At 42.5% G+C, this 26,733-nt stretch overlaps 3 protein-coding genes across 3 annotated transcripts; all 3 read left to right on the top strand.

Annotated features, from left to right (window-relative positions):
* The first annotated feature begins 990 nt into the window (after positions 1-990).
* Positions 991-6,039, top strand: LOC117742849 (F-box only protein 40-like). Its single transcript, XM_034550498.1, has 9 exons — positions 991-1,025; positions 2,277-2,313; positions 2,445-2,997; positions 3,089-3,471; positions 4,003-4,182; positions 4,290-4,531; positions 4,638-4,769; positions 5,398-5,731; positions 5,827-6,039. Exons 1-9 carry the CDS (start codon positions 991-993, stop codon positions 6,037-6,039), a joined length of 2,109 nt encoding a protein of 702 aa, XP_034406389.1.
* A 1,037-nt stretch (positions 6,040-7,076) lies between these two features.
* On the top strand, positions 7,077-9,441 carry LOC117743100 (coiled-coil domain-containing protein 92-like). Its single transcript, XM_034550859.1, has 4 exons — positions 7,077-7,183; positions 7,550-7,698; positions 7,795-7,842; positions 8,720-9,441. Exons 2-4 carry the CDS (start codon positions 7,569-7,571, stop codon positions 9,439-9,441), a joined length of 900 nt encoding a protein of 299 aa, XP_034406750.1. The 5' UTR covers positions 7,077-7,183; positions 7,550-7,568.
* Positions 9,442-11,481: 2,040 nt separating this feature from the next.
* Positions 11,482-26,711, top strand: LOC117742586 (clustered mitochondria protein homolog). Its single transcript, XM_034550105.1, has 30 exons — positions 11,482-12,043; positions 12,296-12,372; positions 12,670-14,027; positions 14,620-14,768; positions 14,870-15,041; positions 15,573-15,713; positions 15,811-15,941; positions 16,058-16,212; positions 16,871-16,996; positions 17,220-17,367; positions 17,475-17,567; positions 17,890-18,108; positions 18,766-18,941; positions 19,065-19,373; positions 19,481-19,590; positions 20,372-20,473; positions 20,567-20,667; positions 20,801-20,953; positions 21,511-21,573; positions 21,653-21,900; positions 22,079-22,163; positions 22,915-23,068; positions 23,487-23,626; positions 23,778-23,858; positions 23,980-24,105; positions 24,709-24,830; positions 25,032-25,125; positions 25,225-25,356; positions 25,443-25,516; positions 25,610-26,711. The coding sequence occupies exons 3-30, from the start codon at positions 12,713-12,715 to the stop codon at positions 25,686-25,688; spliced, it is 4,998 nt and encodes a 1,665-aa protein (XP_034405996.1). The 5' UTR covers positions 11,482-12,043; positions 12,296-12,372; positions 12,670-12,712; the 3' UTR covers positions 25,689-26,711.
* The last annotated feature ends 22 nt before the right edge of the window (positions 26,712-26,733 follow it).

The raw sequence follows: 26,733 nt of genomic DNA, 5'->3' as shown, positions 1-26,733 counted from the left end.
CCAGAAAGTAAACACTTTAAGTCTTAAAAGTAGAATCCCAATAAATTGTCTTGTTTCCGGAGACGTGAGAGCCGATATGAGGGGGCCTTGAAACCAGCCCGGCCTCCGCTTTGTATCTTTTACACATGTCACATGTTACACATGTTACTGGCAGACTGTTCACACATCACAATCATATGTAATATTTAGAACAAGCCAAAGGTCACACAGGTGGACGGGCCCAGTTTAGCAGAATTATTTGATCAGCGCAACGTTATTAGTGTTCTAAATTAGTCTGGCATAGATGTACACCACAGCGAGGTGCTGTTCCCGTAGGCTTTCTGCTTGTTGACTCCAGAGAAGTAAAGACAAGTGAGGTTGTAAAGTTAGCCAGCATCCATGTGCCATTAGCAGGCTATATTCAGCAGTCAAGGGGAACTGCGGTCAAGGGGACGCTGTCTGCCGGCTGCAGATGACATGCTGGACTTCAGAGCCCTGAAACTCCGCCCCCTCTGCTACACAGAGCAACGTTTCTTTGTTTATTCAAAGTTTATTAATATTGAACGTGTCGCGTTTCCAAATTGCACGAAATTTGAAGAAAGCATTCCACGGGCTGCCCAGCAATATATCAGCTAAGTGTGAAGTAGATGCACGGTTTGTGAAATATGTGAAGAACAGAGATTCCTTGCTTAGTCAGAATTCTGGGAATTTGAGGAAATGGGTCAGCCATTAATAAACATGGGATTGTGGGTTTGAATATTTCACTTTGGATAAACATCCCATAGCTTCAATGAAGAGGCAAAACAGATTATACGGTCGTTGTTACTGTCAACAATGTAAAATACAATGATCTTAATTAACAACTTTATAACAACTGAAGGAAAATAAAAGTGGAAAACTGAATCTTAGATCTTAGAGATGCAAAATATACCCATACCATGCTTCAGATCCCACAGGTCCTGCAAACAAAAAAGAAACTATGAATGTCAAAGTCTTGAATGTCATCACAGAATGGCCGGTTGCCAGCAGGGTCGTGTGACATTAGAGTCAGAAGTACAGACTTGAGCGAAGGGAAAGCAGAGAAACGTACTCCTTGTACTCCGTCTTGTGCTTTAAAGACCGTGTGTGTGTTTATGTGTGTGTGTGTGTGTGTGTGTGTGTGTGTGTGTGTGTAGAGGGGGGGGAGGGGGGGGGGGGGGGTTATAAATAGAGCCGAGCACTGACTGAGAAATGTTACACAGGTGGTCAGAAACATGGTTTGGGTTACCAGCGCCCTCAGAGACTTACATCATGAAATCTCTTGTGCCTTCTTCCCTCTGATTCATAATGTGCACAATTGATTTCCAGCTGCAGAAAGCAAAATTAATCTTAATATCCAAACAGTGTCCTCTCGTGGAGATTCAATCAAAACATTGCCATTGAATATTTCATTGCTGTCATTCCAACAGAAGATACACTGATTGCTCGATGCAGGTGCTCATGAATTCTGCCCAGGAATGAATAGATGGCCGTGATTGAATCCACTGCAGAAACTGAAGGGGGGGGGGGCTGCTGCTGAACCTGCTCGGTGCTTCTTGGCTAATTTTAACTTGGCAGTAGAAACAGCACAGGGACCAAAGGCAACGAAGGAGGAAGCAACACGTCTGCGGTGGCACCTTGGTAAGAGCTTTGAATGGATATGGTTTGATCCCCTTGTGAATGTGTTAAACATTTTATTTTTGTTATTTCAAACTGCAAACGATACAGTAAAACTTCTTAGAACAGTAATACAACTGTAGAAGTAAAACCTTTGAGTTGCTTCTTGGGCTCGTCTGAGTTTCTGTGCTTTAGGACACACCTGAACAACTATATAGGCCTCTAGATTACAATCAGCTCCTCATTTAGAAAGAACATGGAATAAATACATTTAAATGCAGTTTTTGGAGCCAAGCTGAAAAAATGTTGACGCTTTCCATTAATGTTTGTTGTGTGACGTAGAGATCATGAGATACATAATATTCGACAAACAAAAAAAACATTAATGCTGCCTAAAACTCTTGAGAATAATAGTATGATTTCAATGTGTCAGGCCTCTAAAATAATAAAAAAATATAAAAGATTATAAAAAATTAAACTGTAAGGAAATAATCACTCTTTATTTGACCTGGTGATAATAATCTGACATATGTCACTAGTGATGATGGATCACAAGCAAACATTGCATTGTTTTTAACAATAATAGTGACATTGCCCATGTGATTAGTATTTAATATTACATGGTTTTATGAATCTGTGTCATTTCTGTGTTGTACTTGCAGGATCAGAAAACCTCTGGTTCAGCGTCCTATAGATATGGTGAGTCACAGACTTTCAACATTGAGTTCTTGTTGAATTAAAGTTAATTAATCCACAATGTTTATGATGCAGTGTTTCTATGTTGTAAATCTTAATATTAGCTCCACTCTTTTAATTTCTCATCCAATCAGAGTCAGCGTTCTCGGGCCTCCAGAGTGCGACAGCATGTCCACTGTGATTCCTGCTACAGCCGGCGCTGCAGGGCTCGGGTGGAGGTCTCTGTGTGCTGTGCTCTCATCCCCTGCCGCCTGCACTGTGGAGCGCTCTTCCACCTTTGTAAAGAGGAGGATCACCTGCTGCTCTGCCCCAACGTGAGGGTGCCGTGCCTCAACGCCGAGTACGGCTGCCCGCGCCATCTGCCCCGCTCCTCGCAGGCCGCTCACCTCCAGGTGTGTCCGGCCAGCGTCGTGTGTTGCTCCATGGAGTGGCTCCGCTGGCCGACTGATGACACAAACCCATGCAGCAACGTTGCCCTGCAGGAGACCGTGCTGCAGGAAATGAAGGGGCAGGGGGAGCCTCTGGATCTTGCCACAGCCCTCGTGGATCAGTCAGACCTTTATGACCGCCTGAAAATGAAGCCTCTCTTTCCAGAGCTGATCGAAGCAGACGAGGAGGAAATAGAGGACGAGAAGAAAGAGGAGACGGCAATGGGAGGAGGGTCTGTCAATGTTGTCACAGACGAAGGTAAAACATATATCATGTCTAATTTAAAACACACAAAGAACGATAAATGCGTTCTTTCTCATCTGTTCTCTTCACACATCTGTTCTTGCAGAGAATAATGTTGACGACGAGACTCTACAGAACCGAGTGGGGCAAGTCTCGGGCATCAGCAAAGGGAAATACGACCTGTGTGAGATGATGTTCAGCATGGAGAAAGGCGGCTGTGCTGTTGCTCAGGCAAACCAAGACAATCCAAAGCCTGGTGAGGAAGTTGAGCTTGTAGACGAAGATAAGACCGGGCAGGCCCCGTGGCAGGAGGGGGTGCTGGAGCGTCTGGGGCAGGACCTCACCCCGCAGGAGTACAACATGTACGTGGTGCATCACGGGAGCATGCTGCTTACCTTCGGAAAAATCAACGCCTGTACACCGAGGGAAGACGATTTTGTCTATGGCAGCCTGGAGCCTATCCCAGTCCAGACCCTGCACTCTTTCAAGGTGATTATTTAATTTACTGTTAAATAGAACTGTTTTCAATTTGCATCAACCATATCTCTGGCTCTTCCTGTCTGCATTTCAAAGTGCCCTTGAGTGAGACATTGAAGCCCTGGTTGCTCCCCGGCGCTTCACGGCTTTGCAGCTCCGGCCATTAGCAACAACAACTGATGCACTGCTAAAACGTGAGGGGTAAAACTCACACTCGAGAACCTCTGTTCCACACCTGTGAGGAGTAGAAAATAGACTATTTTGACAGCAATTGTTTTGGTCACAGAGCGTACCGAACTGAGGATGATGCATACGTGCTGTACCTGTAATTTAAACTTTAAAAGTTACGTACAAACTACAAGAACTAAAGCGGTCCGTCCAGATAAAACTGCACTTATATCCATTAGCCTAAAGAGTCCCAACACAGCTTTAAAATAAGCGTAAAACAAAACATACTGCAGTCAACCTGACCCAATAATAATTTACAAAAGATGTGTTCCCTCTACTCTCTTGACTTGTTATGTAAAATGATCTTCCTGTAAGATCCCTGACGGCTATCACTACAGCAGTCGGCGGGCTCATCACTACGACACATCTCGGCCTCCCAGCGAGCCTCGCAGTGTGGACACATCCGACCTTGTATTCAAGGACGAGGACTGCTTCAGTGATGAAGCAGCATCCACCCTGCTGGGCTATGCGGAAATGGAGGTCAGGGGTCACAAGGTCAGTCAGATATTCATGACAGTATATGTAACATGATGCTGAATTAATTGTAGCAGCCACAACATTTATTATCTAATAAATATTGTGATCAATCGATTTCTATGCAGATCAGTGAGTCAAATGCATACGATGGGCTTTACGTCGACGTGGCAACACAGACGCATTTTTTCCGCGCTGCACCATTTAAAGCGAAAACAACCCTGGCTGAGGTGATGGTCGACAGACCGCTGAAGCTTCACCTGCAGCTGCAGTCAGACAGGGTGAACAGCAGAAACACCAGAGCCAACTGTGTCTTCACCTTCCTCTGCGGTCACACTTTCCACCGCGGGGAGTTCCCCTCACATTTCAGGTATCTATTCTACTGCATTGGGTGTGTTTGATGGAGTTTGTTTCTCTCTTATTGAAAAAAGATTAACATTAAAGTAATGAATGTTGATTTCTCATCTCCATTCCAGGAACGTCCACAGTGACATCCAGACAAGTCTGAGTGGATGGTTTGAGCAGAGATGCCCCCTATCCTACCTGGGATGCACCTACAGCCAGAGGAGGTTTCAGCCCTCCACACATAAAGCCACCGTCTCCTATGAGTGAGCACATTTCACCTTCATCGGTCCAGATTTAAATACTTGGGTCCACCATGTGCTGTTTAATATGATCAAAAAACGTTACAGCGTTATGTAGGCTCATTACCAAACAGCTGACGGACGCAGTTGGTGAACATAAAGACAGTTCCCTCAGGAAAAAACAGAGCGAAAAGAGAATGAATATTGGACTTACATTCAACAGGTTGACCCCAGGTGGCAACATCCGGGTCTGAAAAATCAAGTCAATGCAGAAGTGCCCTATACCTGCATCATTTTAACAGCCAGCAAGGGGCGACTCCTCTGGTTGCAAAAATAAGTCTGATTATATCGATGTCTATGAGAAAATGATCCTACTTCTCACTTCATTTATTACCTCAGTAAACATTGTAAACATGGGTTTATGGTCTCAATCCCTATTTTCAAGTCTTCCACAGCATGATGTTCACTTAGTAAATGATGGTCCATTTAGAATCAAATAAATGATAAAGCTGGTTAAGCTTCAGGGCGGGGTGGCCTTATGATTAATACAGTAAAGTAACACAATCTCAAAGTTAGCACAAACAAATAAAGTTTAGAAACTCAGTGCAACTTGGTTTAGTGAATGAAGGGCTTTATATTTTCATCCCTACAGTCGGCAGCTGAGGAGTTTCAACTTGCGTCCAACACTTGTAGCTTCAGTAGGTGACGACTCCCAAGCATCCAGGAGCTCAGTGGACTCCTCCACCGCTCAGAGGAGGAGAGGAGGTCGTGGAGGAGGAGGGGAGGACTCTCTGAGCTCGCTGCCCTACGAGGTGCTGTGCCACATGGCCCGTTTCCTGGACAGTCTGTCCCTGTCCCAGCTGGCTCTGGTGTCCCAGCTGATGAGGCAGGTGAGCTCCTCTCTGCTGCAGGAGAGAGGGATGGTCACCCTCCGCTGGGAGAAGAAGACCTACTCACACGGAGGAGCCAAATGGAGGGCCAAACCGGTGAGATATGTGTACTAAATCATCCAATCTATCATTTTCATTTATAATAGGGGATCCCATACTAACTGTGATCCATGTTTTCCTTTTCTCTCCAGGTATGGGAGTTCAGTCACCTCTTCTCCTCAGTGGATTCGTGGCATATGGCAGACATCCCTCCAATATCTGCTCATCTAAAAGTCTGTCCTTACTACGAGACCTCTCTGCACAGTGAGCCTGTTCCCCTCTCAGGCATGAGTGACACACAGGAGGGCAGCCAGGAGAGGCTGAGCCTCGTCGACCATTTTGCAAGAAACAGATTGCAACAATAAAACATATCTTTTTAATTTTACCTGCTGTTTCAGAATGAATTTGTGTATTATTGACACTGATAGAGGGGATGATGACACAAAACACTATACAAAGCAAATAAAATAAACCTGAACTTCTAGTTTTCCTCTTCTTCGTAATCAACCTAATATTCAGATTATTGGATTAGCTTTAGTTTATTTACTACAACATGTTTGTATGAACAAATATTTAATTAAGATGGGATTCTGGTTAAAACTATTTTTAATTAGAGCGGCAATGATTAATCCTTTAGTTGAGACGTTGATGAAGATAAAGAACTCCTTACCTCTTTCAGAAGACATATTTTTTACTCAACTACATGTATTTGACAGCTATGGTTACAAATTACTTTGCAAATGAGAAATGAACATACAAAAGATAATGCATCATTATTGATCACACCAATCAGTATAATAATAGTTATAATTAGATACTGTTAATACTTAACATAAACACTGCAATGGGCCAATCTTAATAATAAGTAGGCCTTTTACTTTTGATACTTTAAGTATGTTTTTGCTAATACAATTCATGTAAATCCAATACTTTAACTGTAACTGTATTTTTACATGTGTTTTTACACATTTCAATACTTTTAAGTAAAGCATTGGGATAATTATTCATTTCCAAAAGACTGATGAAAAGCAAATCTAGACAGATACTTATGCTCTATCATCTCAAGGAATAAAACAAAAAATATGATGACTTTCTTGCTTGCAACAGCTGTTAGCATCACTCCCATGGAGCTCCTCCTCCTCCTGCTCCTGCTCCTGCTGCTGCTCCGTGGCACTGATCACCCCTCATACGGGACTGCTTTGTTGTGTGTACAGCAGCCACACTGCACGTACCAGCAGAAGGTTATGAGGAGGTTATTCCGACTGAGACTGCAGCAGGATCCATTCACGCGGTCGGGGAAACGTCGGCCCGCTGCAACAGTGACACGGCTCACGTGAGAGCTCACCACGCGCACCGCGCGGGTTGGCACGCAGAACGAGTCTTTTGTGTTCTCCGTCTCTGCTGCATCGAGGACAGAGGGAGCAAGGCATCGAGGACAGAGGGAGCAAGGCGACACGAGGATCCATATCCATGAGAGACGCTCTGAGTGGGATACCGCTTCTGTTAACGGTAGGCCACGCGCAGAGTGGTGCGTGCACAGTTACAGGTAGACACCGACCGAGCCACGGTGCAGAAACGAGAACGCTTTTATGGGTGAGAGCTATAACTGAATGGGGGTAAATGAGAGGGTGTAGGCATTTTGCAAATAGTCATGAAATAATTACCTCATAAATCTATTGCAGAAAAATCTGAGTAAAATAGAATATCGAGCGGACTAACAGATGGAGTATCACTCTAGCTTGATAAAGAAAAGCGATTGTATTTACTTTCCATGGCATAGACACTTGGTAAGCCTATTTAAGCTCTGGACACGCAACAGCTGCTCTGGGAGATCCCTTAATCCAAAGACATCCTGCTACCTGCATCTGTGTGAAGGTTGTGGAGGGGTGCAGCCATGGATGCTGGGAAACTGGAGCAGCAGGTGGCCAGTGTGGAGAGAGGCATCGCCTTCCTGAAGCAGGAGCACCTGGCCATGCTGACGGGTCTGCAGCTGGAGATCACACACCTGAGGAGGCGCTGTCATGGTCAGTCTACCTGCTGCTCTCCTTCTCTCTATGTGGCATGAACCACTTGACTATCTGTCTGATCTTTCTCTGTCTGTCTCCTCCTCACGGCTGCAGAGCTAAGCTGTGAGCTGGACTCCAGGTTTCCCGACAGAAGCACAGAAGGTAAGACATTACTACTCCTAATGACAAAGTGGGAAATGATATTAGGAGTTATGGAGAGGAAAGCACAACATCTGTGCAGAGGAGGAGAATGCACAAGGATCTCGTGATAGAAACGGGTACAATGACCCGACACGATTGTTTTATGTTTGTTGTGTCTGTCAAGGGACTACAGATGCAAATTAGCTACAATCTGGCACAGTGCATCAACTGGTGACATTTATGTTTTAACTGTACACAGTGCCTTTTTAAATGAAGATTGAATAATAATAACAATGAAACATTATTACAGTACATTTAGATTGACCTGTTGATGTATTTGCATGACTATTACATGTTATACTCATTTGCAGCATATTTTACTAAGTTTGTTATAGGTATAGGTATCAATCATTGCCTATATGAATTGATAGGTATATACAATACGCCAGATATCAGAGAGAGAGGGAGAGAGAGAGAGAGAGAGAATCATTCATTCATTCATTAATAGGGAGTGATATATTTGGGTGGTATGCAACAGTTGTGCTTTATGTATTTGGTACCCCTAAAATCGCATGTGGCACCAGCCTGGCCCCCAAATGTACAATGGTCACTTAAAGGGAAGTCAATTACAGTATATGTGTGTATTATGTATCTATCTAGCCAGGTTTGAGTGATGAAGCAAGTGAAGGAGCACAGAAAGACACAGTGAAAAGAAAATTGCATGAAATGTAACATGTAAGATTCATCAAGCAAAAGTATATGGAAAGAGATCTGGAGGATAGAAAAAAACAGTCCAAATGATGACATCCTAATGGATCCAATAATCCCCTCAACATCTACAGTATTGTCTGTTTCTTTATTATCATTAGTCCACACTGAATTTGTTTATGTTTCTCAGAGGAAGAAGCAGAGCTGGCAGCACGCTGTGAGGCCGCCCAGCGTCTCCTGGAGGACCAGCAGTGCATTATGGTCGCTGCGCGTGTGGAGCTGCGGGCCGGCCGGGCACGGGCATCAGCACTGGGGAGGAACCTGAGAGAAGAAGAGCGCCATTTCCTGGAGGAACTGAAACGTCGCAGCCACAAGATCACACTACTGAGTCGGGAGCTGCAACGGCAAAATGTCACCACGACAACCCTCTGCCACGAGCTCCACACCGCACGCTTAAAACTGTTCCAGCAAGGGCAGAGCACAGAGTCTGGGGCTGAGGGAGAGGAGGAAACCAGAGGAAAGGAGGAAGAAGAGAATGAGGATGAAGAGGATGACGACGATGGTGAGGAGGATGAAGATTATGATGGGGAGGGCTCAGACTGGCTCCTGTCTCCACCTCCCCCAGCCTCTCCTAGCCAACCAGAAGCAAGACATAAGAGGCGTGTCAGCACGAGGGAGGAGAGGGTCAGAGCTTGTGTCCCCCAGGAGAGAGTGACATCCCCGCAGAAGCCACGCCCTATGCCTGACCCCGCCCTCTTCCTAGTGCCGTTGAGATACCGCCTCCTTCGCTTGAACCAACCAATCAGAACACAGAATGTAGAGGGGATGGAGGACGAGTGGGAGGATATTGAGGACAGCAGGGTGCACAGGAGAGTGGACATGGGAGCAGGAGAGGGAGAAACTGCTCTGTGATGAAGAGACAAAGTTGTCTTCCAGCAGGTTTTGGCCAACATCAACCAACAACTGAAGCAGTTATTCTAGAAAAAGCTTTAGAAGAGATGTAACCTTGTGATTGTCTGTAGATTTCAGGAAGTGAGTTAAATATTTAGAAGTGAGTTGCACAAGAGCGTGTGATCACAACAACATATTAACCTAAACTGTCACATTGATGGTACAACATGTACTTTGAAAATGTGAAGATAAGAGCTGGTCAAAAATAGAACTGAATCGTGGTCCTGTTTCATATGGATGCCTTTTTGATTGTAACACTGTTGATCACAGCTTTTGCTTGTAATTAGTAGCCTTGCCATCAATACTTTGAGCACGCCGTACTGTTGATGTACATGGCAACCTGCTTTTTTACTGCACTAGCTGCATTCCAGGTTTGAAAAGTCACTCTAGAAGGCTTGGGGGCATTTTGTATGATTTGCACTTTATTAAATTCATGCAATGTGCCTAGTCATGGCAGATAATTATTTCCGGTGTGTTGCTGCCTTTTGTCTCAGTGTTTTAAAAGTTTCCATCTGTCTTTATCACAGAAATACTTCAAAGGAAAACAAACTTTGGTAATGTCTCTGTTCTGTCCAATGGAGTAAGCCATGACGATGTGAAAGTGTGCCAGCATGAACAATACCGGGACACTGACACAGCTAAATGGAATCCAGCCATCATTGATTTATTATTTGCACCTGTGCTTCTCCTACAATGACTGTTGCTATACCAACTGCTCTGAAATCTATAATTTGTTTGTATCAATAATTAATTATAATTGTTTCATTATTACTCAAATTATACAAGAGCTGAAATGATTATCAGATTAATCGAGTAGTTAAACAACAATAGCAATCATTAAATCAATCATTTACGTCATTAGTCAAGAAAAAACACTAGATATTCTTCATATTTCAGCTTTTGCCCGTTTATAATAATATTTATAAAACTGAATATCTTTAGGGTTTGGAATGTTAGTCAAACAAAACAAGCCATTTTAAATGTCACTTTCAGTTTTAGAAAGTTATTACAGGCATTTTATAAGTTTGTTTATAATAATATTTTATAGGTCAAACAATTTATCAACAGATCAGAATAATAATCTGCACTGAATTGTACATAATACAATATTAAATATCAGCATAACCCTGTCAGAAAGGTTCACAGACCACTTTTGGGCTCATCAGCTCTTATGTCAAGTCCTACACTGGGTGGCAGTACAACCAAACCCTGACAGGGATAGAAATACAGTATATCCAGATCTGTGCGTTTTGTTGAAGTAAAAGAAGGAAAACACTTACACATACAGTTCAAAACACATGTATCACTGAATGTACAGGCTTATACTAAATATTAAAAGAGAAATGATGTGTTCAGAGGACTCTAAGTAGGTGTGCTGTAAGATTGTGATGACTCAGTCTGACTATTCTTCATTTGCAATCTGTATCTTTTTTAACTTTACATATTTATTTGCAACATGATATACATGAAGCAGTCCACTGAATGATGCAAAATAAAAAATGAAACTGGCATGTGATCTGTTAAGTATACAAATCCATCCATATTTTCGTTATTTTGTGCCTGTAACTCGCCCATTACAAAAAGTTATATAAACATGAATGACAGTTATAACAACTAGAATATAATATAATAAATACAAATAAAATAGGTTGAAATCTTCAATGCTCTAGACCAGATGCATTCAGTCATTAATGCACCAAGCTCAGGTATAAAGCACAAATAAACAAATGTACTTTTAAGTTAAGCATAAAATACAAATAATACAAGGGAATAACTGTTATTCAGTGACGTAACATTTTTAATTGACAACCGTGGGGAGATATTGAGGCCTCCAACCGACACAAACGACTGTATCGTTCACACATGGTTACTTTCGCTGGTGTAACTCGTCTCCTAGCAAACGTCCCATTCTAGAACGTTCCCACGGTTGTCTTGGAGACTGTGCTCAGAATGTTAATTTTTCGCTGCAGCGCTGCCATGACAACCGCTGAGCTGCGTTGGAGCACTCGTGGATGAAAGTGTGTGAAGAGGACCGGAGACGAGATGCTGTAGGACTGTTTCCAGGACTTTGAGTTTGGGGAGACGTTTGCTGTGTCGCGACTTGGGTATAGCTTACAAAATGTAAAAAGGAGCCGGACCTCCTGCTCCTGATCGGCTATTTGCACACATCCAAGGTTGGTAGAGAGTGCATGGGCCGGTCTGAAAACAGGAAGTTACATCATCACAACAGAGAGGTCGCCCTCTTCTGGAATTGAATGGGTAGGCTACACTGTGTGTGAATGTGTGTAGGTGTGTGTGTGTGTGCGTGTGTGTGTGAATAGAGGGCCTGCATGCTGCTCACAGCTCCTCTCCCCATGAAGGGCAGACACACACAGACACACAGACACACACACGCGCAAGACACACAATTTGTGCAAGTGATTTCACAGCAAGGACGGGGGAGCCTCCTGCTGTAGAGGACAGACTGGGAATCTCAGCTCTCTGATTTCAGCAGGATGAACAGCAGAGGAGTCTGGATAAGATGACTCAGACTGGCAGTCTCTCCCTCTCTCGCCACTGGCTGGTAGGGTCCATAGATTGATTACACAAAGGTCATTTTGACGCTGTGTTATTCTGCTGTTGTTTGAGATACTTGAGATTTTTTATGCTTCACCTTGATATCTTGAGTTTGAATAAGGTGTGGTACTTTTATAAAAACTCATTAGTATTCAATACATCAAAATGAAGTCTATTTAGAATATTCTGCTGGTTTGGTTAAGACACTTGTATGTAGCCAAACTGTAACTGTAACTGTGTATTCTCATCTGTGTTCCAGGATCCCCGTACACACAACATCATTCCAGAGCCTATCTGATGAGATTTAGTCACCAAGGTTATCCAGTCCTTTCCTCTGTAAGGTGACACTACTGCAGGAACACTTCATAATCTCCATGTCTTCAGCTGTTGTCTAAGTGTTATGTTGCTCTAGGCTCTTGCATTTAAACATGCCACACAAACAGACACACACACTTTTTATACTTAGCAGCATGTAAAACTAAAAGTATATTATCGCCAGGCAAAACCTACATTATAACTAATAGAACCGCTGGCTGAAGCTGGTAAAATAAAACAACTTTTAAGGTTTAAAAAAAAAAGATGTTCCTTATTGTAACTAAACCCGTATAAACACTGTGGTGTTTTCTTCCATAGGCCACCTGCAAAGTCGCATTGCAGTTTCTTGCACAAAGGCACCATGGGAAACATAGTCCAGTGCTGTCACACACTGTCAAAATACTTTAAGTGTAAGGATGCACCGACCCAGGGTGAGGCGGAAAGATCCCCTCTGCTGTCCAGCGAAGATAATGAATGGGAATCGGCCAGCATGCCGGACAACTTGGAGGACGATCTGTTAACCCTCTCCCTCGGTGGGAAAAACCCTGCCCTCGAACCAGAGCACTTCCTGTTTCCTGACATCATCCTAAGCAGCAACTTGGGAGGGGATGTGACTCTGGTGGAGCCGATGGTGTGTCTGCTGGTGTCTGAGGAGGAAGAGGGAGCGAGGGTGGACTGGCCAAGAGATGAAGGACAAGAGAGGAGCAACAGGTGGAGAAACAAGGGGTTTTTGGAGGCTGAGACACAGACTGAAGTGGAGACACAGATTGGTACGGGGGTGCAGACTCAGACAGAGTCACAGGCAGAAATACATGTGGTCAATAATCAGACTGTGGAGGGAGAAAGAAACACGCTAAGAGATACTGCTAATTCAAAAAAGACGGTTGTGGAAGAACATGAAATACTGAGACAGGTGGGTGTGCTCTTGGAGGCACACACATCTCGAGACACTAAAATGGCGTCAGAGACATCAAAGAAATGGATAGACTCTGGAACCTGGGCTGACATGGAAGTTTTTGATCAAAAGTCAGAGAGAAACAAACTAGCCTTTAGAGATGTAGACAAAAAAGCTGAACAGAGAGAATTGATAGAGAATCACATCCACAGGGAACTAATCCCCAATTCAACAAAGCGTGTATTTAAAACCAAACAAAATACAGAGCTAATGGAGGAGTTGAACACTGATGAAGGGAATGTCTTTAAGTTGCAACAGACAACTGTTGCTGCTCAGGAAAACACAGACGTTGTCCGGACAGAGCCGACACAGGAGAACGTTTCAAAGTGCACCTCCGTGATGCCGACTGAACCCCACAACAATATGGATGAGGACACACAGAAAGAAGTTCAGCCAACGAAATGCAGCATCAAGAGCACTGAGGTTGACCCTGCTGAGTGTTGTGTAGACCCGACTCAACAGAGTTATCAGGATATTGAACAGTTGGGACAGTCGACTGTGGAGTCGGATCAGAATGTAAATGAAAAGGTCCGCGACGTTATCCACACAAAAACAAACATGAATCTGCTCGAGGATCACATTCAGGGCCACGACCCAGTGAAGAGAGAAGAGGACGGCCTCAACAGGACCGCTCCGCCACACGAGGAGGAGGAAGAGGCCGAGATGAAGCGAGCCTTGCTTTTAGTCGACAGGCTGTTTGTGGCAGCACCACATGTTAAAGGTGAGTGGTCCTATTGGATTGTGTTTATCTTTGCTTTTATTTACACTGCAGTGTGTTTTTGTCGGAGCGTTTTGGTCTTCAAACATTCTACCTGCAGCTTCTGTTTGCACGCTTTGGAGGATCATTTTATTCTGGATTCAAAGAAAAAAAGAAAATGGCTCCAGTCTTATCTACTATTATTATATTTTAGTAGCCTACTCAGGATATACAGGCCATAATTAAATGTTAATAAGAGAAAGTCCACTGGAAAATGAAATTGGGTATTGAAATGGCAGATTGATATTGTGAAATGACAATTTGAAAAAGTGAAAAGCCAAATGCTAAATTATGAATACCAAACGAATAGAGGGTGGAAAAATACTGACATTTCTTTTAATCTTTTCACATTGATTTCCTCTTCAATAAGATGTTTTAAATTAAATGTTTTAGCATTTCAGGTTTCAATTTGAGTATTTACATTCAAGCTATTTTAGTTTTTCGTTTAAAGGATGGACATTTCACTTCTCTTTTTTTCAAATTCTCCTTCAGAAATATCCATAATTTCAATATATGATTTCCTTTATCTTTATTTAGTCTCTTCTGTTGCCAACAGCACCTCCAAGTCAGACTGAAGAAAGCCCCGAGGATGATCGTCCACAGGAGTGTGAAAGGAAACTCAGCATCAGGGACGTAGTCGCTCTCCAAGAGACAGACTTTACTCTCCGGATTCAACCTCCTGAAAAAGACAGTTTTGAGCTTCAGGTTCTGTCCCATTTATTCTTTTGAAGATACTTTTTTTAAAGATGTACAGTATATTAATGTTTTTCTAAAATCCCTCCAATCCAACTCTCCTCCATTCTCAGGTGTCAAGCCAGATGTTGGTAGCCGAGCTGCACCAGGTGCTGATGGAGCACGAGATCAGCTGCCATTGCACATGCTTCTCCTTCCAGCTGGGAGGCATCGCGCTCGACAGCCTCACAGAGCTGAGCTCCATCCAGAGCATCCAGGACGGAGCGCTGATCAAGGTGGTGGAGGGTAACTGCCTCATCCTTTTCTTTACAAGATGTGTTCTTGTGATACGTGTGTCGTTCACTTTGGAGTGCAACATTGTCAGCATCTGACTTCAGTCGCCTGGGTCTCCAGCAACGAGGCAAAGCTCTGCTCCTGGCCAGAGGGGGAGAAGCTGCTGCCGGGCGCTGAGCTCTCCTCCTCCCACTGTAGCTCCGACATTTGGTTGAAGGCAGCAGCAGAACCAGACCTGGGTCGGGAGGTAGCGTGCTGGTTTCTGCAGTCTGAGCTGAACGGGTTTCCAGGGAACCTGCATGATTTCATCTGACCCGGTGGCTCCGATGACAAGGGTTAAGAATAACTGGAGCGAAATAGCCAATATTCTCACTGATGGTCTTGTTTACTTATGTTGGTCATATAGAGCAATCTGTATTAAATTGATTATTATCATTATATCCTATGATAACAGTTTCTTCTCCACTTATAATTATATTTTTTTATTTATCTTGTGCAAGATGAATCCAACCCTTTAAAAGCATCTTTCTGATCTGGTTGCAGATCCTTACACAGTGCGTGATGCTCGTCTTCATCTCAGACATGTTCGTGACCTTCTGAGGAGCCTTGACCCATCAGATGCATACAACGGAGTGAACTGCAGCTCACTCTCTTACCTCACCTTTTACACAAAAGGAGACAAGGGTAATACTACTATCTTAATACCTCTTCACTTCAGGTTTAGTCTGAGCATTTCCACCTGTAATCAGTCAACGTTTCGCCTCCATATTCACCCCTTCAGACAGTGACAGCGTGGGGAACAGGAGAGCTTCTGAAAAGGAGTCTTCCGACTGCAGCCCTCCAGATTACATCCTCCCTGGATGTAAGGACCGACCACTGATTCCGCTGCAGCCGTTTAGAGATGACTGCAAGGTGAGAGATCAGATGTTGTAACCGCAAACACGATTGATTAGATATATAACATGCAATGAAACGTGTACTAAGTTGTAGTGAAGCGACAGACGGACTTCATAAAAGTATCATTACAGCCATTACAGTGCCTGCGGGTTCTGACCATGAGCAGCTGGAACCCTCCTCCAGGAAACAGGAAGATGCACGGGGATTTAATGTACCTCAACGTGCTGACTATGGAGGACAAAGAGCTCAACATTACATCCTCTACTCGGGGCTTCTACCTCAACCAGTGAGTGCTGAGACATTTGTTTGCTAAGCTATGGAAATTGAGTTTTTAGCCATGCTAGCAGCGTATCTCGATAAATGGCAATGTCGGTCCGTCCACTACCTTTGTCCAGACTGAATGAAACTATTTGATTGATTGCAATTTGATACAAAAATGTATGGTGCCAAAAAGAAGAGTCCTTTTGAGCATCTCGTAACTTTTTCTCAGGCGCCACCAGTAGGTCAAAGTCTTCTCTTATTCTGAGAAATAACTTATTGGCTCTCAATATTTTTCTACAAATGTTCATAGTTTCCAGACGGTGTATCTGATCTTGACAACTACTGGATGAATAACCATGAAATGTGGCGCAGATGTTCATGTCATGATGAAACGTAATCACTTTGGTGATCCCTTCACTTTTCATCTCACACAATCATCAGGTTTTTGTCCCAATTTGTCCAACGCTTGCTTGACTGCTTAATGTCAGCATGTCGGCATTATCATTGTGAGGATATTAGCATTTAGCTCAAGGCCCCACTGTACAGCCTCACAGAGCCGTCAGTAGGGCTGTTCATTAGAGCAACAGCGCCCACAGAGAGCAGTTAACCAATGATAATAATGTACTGAGGACAGTAGAAACGTACCTGGAACATCAACTTATGCTGTGCTCTGACTGCTCCAGGTCAACTACCTTCAACTTCAACCCTAAACCTGCACTTCCCAAAATCCTTTGCCACTCTCTAGTTGAGCTGCTGAGTCAAGTCAGCCCTGCTTTCAGGAAAACCTTCAGTGCCCTGCAGAAGAAGAGGTGAGCTGTTGCTAATCAAGCTGGAACTAAATGCTAAAACAAGATCAAGGGACGTGTAACACTGTTAACATCAATATAATATGTAATACAGTAATAGCAGTTGTCTACATTTCTAGAGTTGAGGCTTGATGGTACAAGTCAATGACAAATAACAAGTAATAAAACAGATATCCTCACTTCCAAACTAATAGAATATTTTTCTCTGTCACTTGTTGTGAGCCAGAGTCCAGCAACACCCTTATGAGCGGATCGCAGCACCTTTCCAGGTGTTCACCTGGGTCGCCCGTCATGGAGACCACACCCTCGACTGTGTCAGAGCGGAGGAGACACACACCAGTCGCATGGGCCAGGACGAGCACACAGCCGGGCAGGTTGCAGACATAAAATGTGCATGTATGTGCACATACAGGTTTCATGGGGCATATGATGCTCAGTGATAGTGATGGAGATGCTGATATAGGCTGTGTTGTGACCGCAGAATCGGGACTGGAATGAGGAGCTGCAGGGATGCAGGGAACTTGCAAGGAACTCCCTTCAGGAGCGCCTGCACAGAGAGAGGAGCATATTCAAGGTGAGGCCACAGATTTCTAAACATCTCCTTTCCATCTGATATGTAATAAGAGAAGCAGACTTGTGACTGTGAGATCATCGCTGAAGCAGTATCCATGCGTACGGATGTTTAAGATCTCAGGCGTGTTCAGGGTGGTGTGGCCATAAGCGAGAATTTAATCTACCAAAGGGCCTTTTAAAGAGACTCTGTGGCGCATAACATACCCTTATTAAAGGCTACGCTATACAACAACTCGTATTGGATTATTAGCACTGATCCACGCCTCATCTCTAGCCTTCAAAGAAAAGAAAATCTTAACCAAGATTGTAATCCCTCCATCCAGACAAACAGTGACTTTGTTGCCGCTGCAACACGAGGTGCTGTCGCTGTGATCGACGGGGACGTCATGCCGTTAAACCCTGGGGAGGCGCCTCACGTGCAGATGTTCATCTGGAACAACCTGTTCTTCAGCCTCGGGTTCGACATTTCCGAGCACTACAGCCCGCTAGGGGGCAACACTGCTGCTCACGCTGCTGCCATCTGTGACCTGAGAGGAGCACAGGTAGGTCACAACCCACAGGTGGGTCGCTGGAGATTGTATTATATTGTATTATTGTCGCCAAATAAATTTCTTCCGTAGTGTTTTATTCAACATTCATATCTGCAGTATGAGCCACATGAGGGGGCCTTCATATTTGTGTTGTTCTGATCATTGTAGCCTACTTATATCATTGAATCTAATATGAAAGGCTAACATACATTCTGTTTGTTTAACTGATGAGAGGACCATTTAAATAATGAGATAGCCTGTTCACACTGCCTAAATGCCCGGTCTTTTATATAATATTTAATATGTGATTATGTTTTCAATAACACATGCGTAAAACTAAGTTGATTTATTACAACTTATATATATATATATATATATATATATATATATATATATATATATATATGTATATATATCTTCAAAATGGCTTGTTTACCTATTAAAGATAATATAAGGTGACGTGGAAATGGCAGTAAAAATGGTCAGGAATATTCATTAACGCACAAATTCGCTCTTCTCACAATTTATAGATATGGCCTGTGGTTAATTGGTTTTCGTTGGTTTGTCCTTTTTTATTTTGGTCCCAAGAAATAAAGTTTGGAAAACAATAATTTAATCCCTTTGTGTTCTTGCCATCAACATATAAATACTTATATTGCTCTGCTCCAGGCATACACATCTGTAGACGTAGAAGGCCTTCACACACTCGGGACGGCTGTGGTGGATTATCGGGGCATCCGTGTTAGCGCTCAGACCATCGTTCCTGGGATACTGGAGAAAAATCAGGAGCAGAGTGTTGTCTATGGCTCTAGTGACTATGGAAAAACAGTTTTTACACACCCCAGGTAATACAGACATGCTCACAATATATAAATATATATATATATATATATATATATATATATATAATATTTTATATTTCTTTAGCTAAATAAAGTGTACATTTAATTTTCTCAACATTACTCCAGGTTTCTGGAGCTTCTGGATAAAACCAGTGAACCGCTAAGAATCCAACGTCACCAGGTGCTCGACCACAGAAACAGCCCAGTGGAGCTTTGCTCTGGCATCGAGACCAAAGGCATTCTGGGTAATGACGGAAGACCATACATTTTGGACCTCCTCCGAACCTTCCCCCCTGACCTTAACTTCCAGTTCTCAGAGACAGAGGAGAGGAGGGAGGTGCCGAAGGAGTGCCTGCTCTTTGGTTACCCACGGCGACACCATCACAGCCTGGCCAGCCTGAGACCAGAGCTGATAGAGGCCTTCGCCCAGCATAGGTGAGGAAGAGGAGATGTGGACTCGAATGCAGCTACCAAGCAACAGGATGAACTGAGCTTTGGAAATGAAGCATCTCATCCCTCTGGACTTGCACTTTGTGTTGCAGGTATGAACTTTATGTCAAGATGGTGTCTCAGGATCTCATCCAAACAGAAGAACACGATAAAGCCTTGGAGCAGAGAATTGGGGATGCAGCCACATCTGTTGCTGATATGGGTGAATAAGACCAGCTCAATGAAGTGAAATGATAAACCAGTAGAAATTGTGTTACCAGAAAGTTAAATCATGCAGGAGAAACACAGAGTGAGACGGTACAACATTTGTTTTATGAAGAGATGTGTAGCGAGATGGCTTATGTGTAATGAGACACAAAATAAGTGAATTCATGACTTTGTTGACAACAGTTGTTAAAACAATGTCATCACAAGGTCCATTTAGTTGTTGTTCTTGAGCTTTCAATCACATCACATGATCTTCATCAGCAGATGGAGTTTGCTAAGTTGTCTTTAAATGATGAATGTTGAAATATTCAGTTTTCTAAGTACTTCTTCATCCATGTTGGGCTTCAAAGCTGAATTCAGAAGTTCATCCCGGCTGGTGGAATGTAACTTAGATCAAGTAACACATTTTAGTTGAGTTCTTAAAATGGGATGCTTTGAATTAAATTAAACGAACAAACTGTGTTTAAAGGTACCGGTAATTCCTCTTCAGGCTACAACAACATTACAATGCTGCTAATACTTACATTTTAATGCATCAATAATAACTAACTAATAGTAATTCTGTTGCACAATTACTTGTCATACTTTACATTGTTCTAAGCATGAGTAATGCAGTGCTTTTATTTTTAACTGAATGTTCTTACAGTGTGGTTTTCATACTTTTAAGTAAGACATTACAGGTATACATCTTCTAAATATTCATTGTTAACTAATGATTGAGGCCAAGGAAAGTGCTGAGGATATTTTGATTGATAATTAATGTGTTGCTTTTGAAGAATTTCAGAGAAGAAGTGTGATTATGAAAGCCTGCGAGGCTGTCGGATCAGTGAGCGACTCCTGCTTCGACATCCGCTTCAACCCTGATGTTTGCTCTCCGGGTATTCAACACACTTGTGCGCAGACACACATACTGTTGTGTTTATAACGTTTTTTTTAAAACTATCAGATTGAACTGTGTGTCTTTGCTGCAGATGTTTGTCCCCCCTCTGACTGTGTTGCGGAGGTTCAGAGGCAGAGGCAGTTGTTATGGGATGTGGCTGCTTTTCTACTGTCCAATCAGATTCCGGCAGTGGTGAGTCGTGTGTGGAGCAATAATGTTCAGATGTCCAACGTACTGTCTATAATTCTGTGTGTGTGTGTGTGTCTGTGTGCGTGTGTGTGTGTGTGTGTGTGTGTGCGTGCGTGTGTGTGTGTGTGTGTGGTAGCTGAGGGACTGTCTGGACCACTCAGCAGTGCCGATGGATGGAGCGACCCTGACCTCAGTGCTACATCAGCGGGGTGTGAACGTGCGATACCTGTGCACCCTATTGAGTGAGCTGGACAGGGTGGAGGACAGAGGAAGACTCAGCCACATACAGGTTTGCTACAGCTGTTGTTTCCTTAAGACCTGTATGTAAAGGCATACAGATGCTTACCTCTTGCTTTTGAGTTTCCTTTTCGATTAACTTCCATGACATCACTTGAATCACATTTTTGTCAGATAAGTGTGGCCTGACATGAGCGGCAGATCTGTACATTTAATGCCAGGCGGAAGATGAGGATGTACTGAAGATACTATTATTATTATTATTATTATTATTATTATTATTATTATTATTATTATTATTATTATTATTATTATTATTATCTAGTGCACAATTGTTTTCCTGTCCTTGACTCTTGAGATCCACAGCTAGCCAGACTGTGGTCTCATCTTTCCATCTCAACTCAATCTCAAGGTCAAAGATTTTATTTCTAAAGTTCTTGGTCAAGGGCTGAAGTTATCTCTGATTGCTCTCCTTTGTAACATGATAGAGTATAATACATCAACTTGTGTTTGAACATGAAATAAACACAATGAAATAAAGGATGCCAACTATTTTTCAGGCTGCTAAAATCCTCCTGATCACATAACTGATCAAATGTTTCCTCACAGAGAATTTCTATCAGTGAAGTCATCATCAGAAGTGCAAAACACATCTTCAGGACATATCTACAGGTGAAGTAAATTATTAAAATAACATGTTGCAATCCATCATACATGTTCTAATATCCACACATATCTTATTTTCTCCCAGGGCGTGGAACCTGCAGCTTTCTCAGCTGCTGTCAGTCACTTCTTAAACTGCCTCCTGAGCTCCTCCTCCTGCTTCGCAGACTTCTGCTCAGATGAGCTCCTCTCTCGCCGCAGGAGCCGACGGCGACGGAGCAACGGGAGTCGAGTCGCCTTGTTGACAGACAGCGTGTGGGCTAGACTGAGCCCCGATGAGCTGTGGGGCCAGATCAGGACTGAGGCTGGAGATTATTACACTACACGATATGACAGGTGTGTGTGTGTGTGTGTGTGTGTGTGTGTGTGTGTGTGTGTGTGTGTGTGTGTGTGTGTGTGTGTGTGTGTGTGTGTGTGTGTGTGTGTGTGTGTGTGCGTGCGTGTGTGTGTGTGTGTGTGTGTGTGGTTGAACATGTGCAACTGGATTTTACCCTGCCATCCTCTCTGTGTCCAGTGAAAGTATAGATGAAGTAATAAAAAAGCACAGCCTTCAGAGGATCTCACTACTGAGAGAGATGGCCGTCAAGACGGGCATCCAGGTCAGACATCTTGCGCCTCTTCACAATACACATATGGAATTTAATTAAGTCTGTCTGTCTTAAGGGGAGACACACCAGGTGAATATGGTAAAAAAAGATAACTATGAAACGTCCTTAGTTGACATTAAGTTTTCATTAAGTTTTCTGAAATGTTATGTTTAAATATGCAAAATAAGCATTATCTAATGCTAACTTTAGGCACATTTAGGAGAAATCTAAATGTATTTTTGATGTTTTTTTCACTTTTTCACTTTTTCAAAGATGTGTTATGGACGCAAAATAGCCCAACATCTCAAAATTGACACATGTTAATGTTTTTTGCCTGGGTATCTCACCTTAAAGCTGTACTAATCTTAGTGCATTTACACCATTTGTATCATTAATAATCATATATGGTGCTTCAATAGATCACAATTGAGCTAGAGAGAGAAATTAAAAAAAGTAATCTTCTAAACAGCATGTTCTCTTTTGCTGTAAAACTGGGCCTACCAATAATGGTGGGAATTGTTAAATCTGCTGCAAAAGCCAACATGATATTTAGGTTTATTTTCTTGTCAAGCTCACAGAGAAAAAAAAAGATCTGCTCATATAAAGCAGGTGTGGTAACATAAGTTGAGAACGTACATTATGCTTCTGTGTTTGCTAAAGTCCAACAAGCTCTTAAAAAAATTTAAATATCTCCAGCATTGACTTTGGGCAGCCAAAATGCAACGTACAGCTGTTTTCATTCTTCCCTTTTCTCTATATTTAGGTGCAGCTGAGGGAGTATGTGTTTGAGTCTCGACACAGGCCGGTGTTTGCTGAGGAAGATGTTGTCAACATGTTCCCTGTGGTCAAACATCTCAAACCTACAGCAACAGACGCCACACGGCTTGTGCAACACGCACAGGTAGCAGTACAGCAGGGTGAGAGACACAGACACACATTTCACATCTTTTTCATCTTTTTCATCTGAGCAGAAAATGTTTTCCACTAGGATCAATACACAGTAGTATCACATTATTTAGAGTATATCACCTGTGCTGTCATTAAGTATGACAGCATACAAACTCATGAGGTCATGTTTTCGATGAAGGAGGTAAAGTGGCCTATGCCTTGAGAGCACTGTTGGTACACAACTGCCAACATACATGGGCATTGTGGAATAACAGGTTGGTGTTTTTTTAGCATTTTAAAATCATGTTTAGGGATGAGAGACATTTTTTTTTAAATACTCTAGTAAATATTTACATTTCTTCAGACACTGCCAAACATCAGCATTTGGTCTACTTCATGTTTTTTGTACATTCAAGGCTCATAAATAGTGTTAATGTTTGATTTCAGGGCTTCTCAAAGACGGCCATGAATTGATCAGCCAGGCCCTGACTCTGTTCAGCAGCGTATGTGGTGTCCTGCATGAGGACGTGTGCATGTGCCTGCGTCTCCTGGGACGGATCTGCTACATCCTGGGGGAGTATGCAGATGTAAATATGCATACTACTACATACATAATATTACAATTCATTTCTACCATGAGTTTTTACCTAGCATGGTTCCAGACTTCTGAATCATCACCCACAACAATGTGTGAGCTTTCATAAAGTAGCGCTTCCCTCATTTCTCCGTGTCTCACAGGCCCTCAGCCACCAGGAAAAGGCTGTGATGAGTAGTGAGAGAATACAAGGTATCGACCATCCACAGACCATACAAGACTATGTGAGTTCCTGCAAATACAGGACCATAACATGTCCTGCTGTTCTTTTACAAACGCCTTACTTAACTCTGTCATATTTAAATTGTGACTTGACATGGCAGTATTATCCTATGTGTGATTCAGACTTACTTGGCCCTGTACTGCTTTGCTGGCGGCCGGCATTCGACCTCCCTTCAGCTTCTGTATCGCGCACGGTACCTCACGCTGCTTGTGAGTGGAGAAGACCATCCACAAGTCGCACTGCTGGATGTAAGTGGCACCTCACCTACAAAGGGTTGCTCTCTTTCTTTCTACTTTATTGTTCACTAAAATATATGTCTATTATCTTCCTACTTTAGAAATTAAAGCTAGTTTGAAAACACTCTATAGTCTGTGCTTTGGGATGTTGAGGACTTGGTTAGTTAAGAAAATAACCCACAATAAAGTGGCTACTCAAATCCTTATAATAAAAGAAATGCAACAAATTAGTTGGGAAGGTTTGCTTTGCACAAAAAGTGAACAAAAGTTAAAGTTTATGTGGCACCTGCCTTTTTATTCTTTTACTGCAAACCTTCTCTCCAGAGGTACATCAATAAGTACCAAAAAAACAACCCATTTTACAATAATACAATTACTGACAAAAGTGACAAATAAAGAAAAACGTTTTAAAAGGGAAAAAGGAAATCCCTTCAAGTACTTGTAAGATGATCAACGACTCAACGTGAACTATGGCAAGCCTTGGCAGATATAATAAGAAAACACTAAACGCAACCCTAAGAAAGTTACTTGATAGCTCGTCAGTATTTCAGAAACCAGTCTCTAACGTCCAGGCAAGGCTTCTGTTAATGTCCCTGTTGTGCTCCTCCACGTTAGAGTATGCTGGGTCTAGTGCTTCATGGCCTGATGGAGTATGAGCTTTCCCTGAAGTTCCTAAAGAATGCCTCAACGTCAACTTCAAAATACCACGGTGCCACTTCCCTGAAACATGCACAAAGGTAAGACAGGTAGTCGTCCCGTTCCTCTGTTTTCTTACTTCAGAAGCTGATGGAAAGATTGCAACACATTACAACTACAGACGATCTGAGAAAATTAGATATGCTATGAATCACAGTTTCTGTGATCATTCCTTTTCTTCATTTTCTTTTAATCAAAGTTTTCATTACTTCGCTGCCTGTCTCTATCTATCTTCTGTGCAGCCATCACCTCCTTGCCACTGTGTATGAAAGTAAAAGAGAGTTTCGATCAGCTCTGCAACACGAGAAAGAGGCCCTTTCAATATATAAGAGCCAGGTACGCTTTAAAATGCTGGAATGCCATGTTTTCTGTTGTTATAATTATGTCATGTACTCATAATTTTAACTGAGAGACTTACTTGTTGGACACATGGAGGTTGGGGAGAACCATGAAAGTACGAAGGAAAGCTCAAAGTACCTAAAGAGCCTCACTCAGCAGGCTGTGGCTCTTCAGAAAGCCTTCAACCACATCTACAGTAACACACCTGCCTGTGTTCCACCTTCTAAGGTTTGTACAGTTTTGTAGCACACAAACATATGCATGCAAGCATATCCGGTTGTGTGATAATATATTGAATCTGTGTTTCTCTCCAGTTTTCCACACCCAGCTTTCCCACAATCCTTCAGCAGCTCAACCTGACATGTGGAATCCTTCTCATTACCCTCAGGTGAACACTGAAAAAGTTCCACTATGTAATAAATAGTAAACACTAATTTGTTGGTGGTAATGTTCATCTCACCTATTACGTCTTTCTCTGTAGTGCAAAAGAATTAGCAGACCTGAGGACCGAAATGAAAGGAAAGAAACAAGTTGAATGGGAGAGCTGGAAAAAGACTTAAGAACTGCAGACAACAACCCTGAACTATGGACCAAAGGGACTGAAGCATCTGTTTAGTCAGTCAAACTCCTGGCCGCGGACAATGAGTAACAATGGCAATTGGAAACCTGGCAAATTGATGGTGTTAACACGTTTATCCTACTTTGAACAACAAAGCCAAGACACAAACAGATGCAGCACTCTCCTTTTGGAGGAGGAGTTTGTTCTGCTGTTGTCAGCGGAGGAGAGAAGAGCCTTACGACTCAGCTCTTAAAATATGTGGGATCCATGTATGAATATCATATGTAAACTATTTTTGCTTTTATCAGACACATCTATAAACATCCACACTAAATCAAAGTATATTGCTAGATAAAGAGACACGTATAGTAAGTTAGGCCTCCTTCAACTGAGGAAAACAAACAAACAGCAACAGTCAAATGTCTTAGATGTTTTAAATGATCTTGCAGTCCCTTGTGTGTCCACTGGGCTTCACAGTTGTGCCACTTCTCATAACATGTTATTCCGAAATGAAATTCTAATTAGCTGGCTATTATTGTTGAATCCATGTTGTTGTCATTAATATCCAGGTGACTGTGGAGAAATAAACATCCGAGCATCTTATATCTGACATTAATGGTATTTAAGTGAGTCCCTAAACTGGAAATGAGAGCATTACACTTTGAATGTATTGTTGTATAGTTACATTTAGTCGAGTTGGTCCACTGGCACCAAATTACTGACTAATTGTGCGATTAGTGAATTTCATTCGAGATATTATCCCAAATAACTGCTATTTTGATACATGTCTTACAATTGATGATCTGTAAATGTACCCATGTAGTACATTTCTAAATGCGTTGGCGGTTTTGTTATAGTTTTCTAGGAGTTGTTCATCATTAGAGCTTAATGATTTCTCAAAAAATAGTGACATTTTCACTACAACTTGTCCCTCAGCTGATCATCTCAGTGAGAAACTTGTTTGCAATTAAAATTGCTCAAATTAAAACTTGGCTGTACACAATAAAAAAACATCCTGTAAAGCTAAGGTACGGTGTATGTTCCCT

The sequence above is a fragment of the Cyclopterus lumpus genome, chromosome 14 (assembly GCF_009769545.1).
Source record: "Cyclopterus lumpus isolate fCycLum1 chromosome 14, fCycLum1.pri, whole genome shotgun sequence".
NCBI classification, from domain to species: Eukaryota; Metazoa; Chordata; class Actinopteri; order Perciformes; family Cyclopteridae; genus Cyclopterus; species Cyclopterus lumpus.
This window is presented reverse-complemented; position numbering and strand designations above follow the sequence as displayed.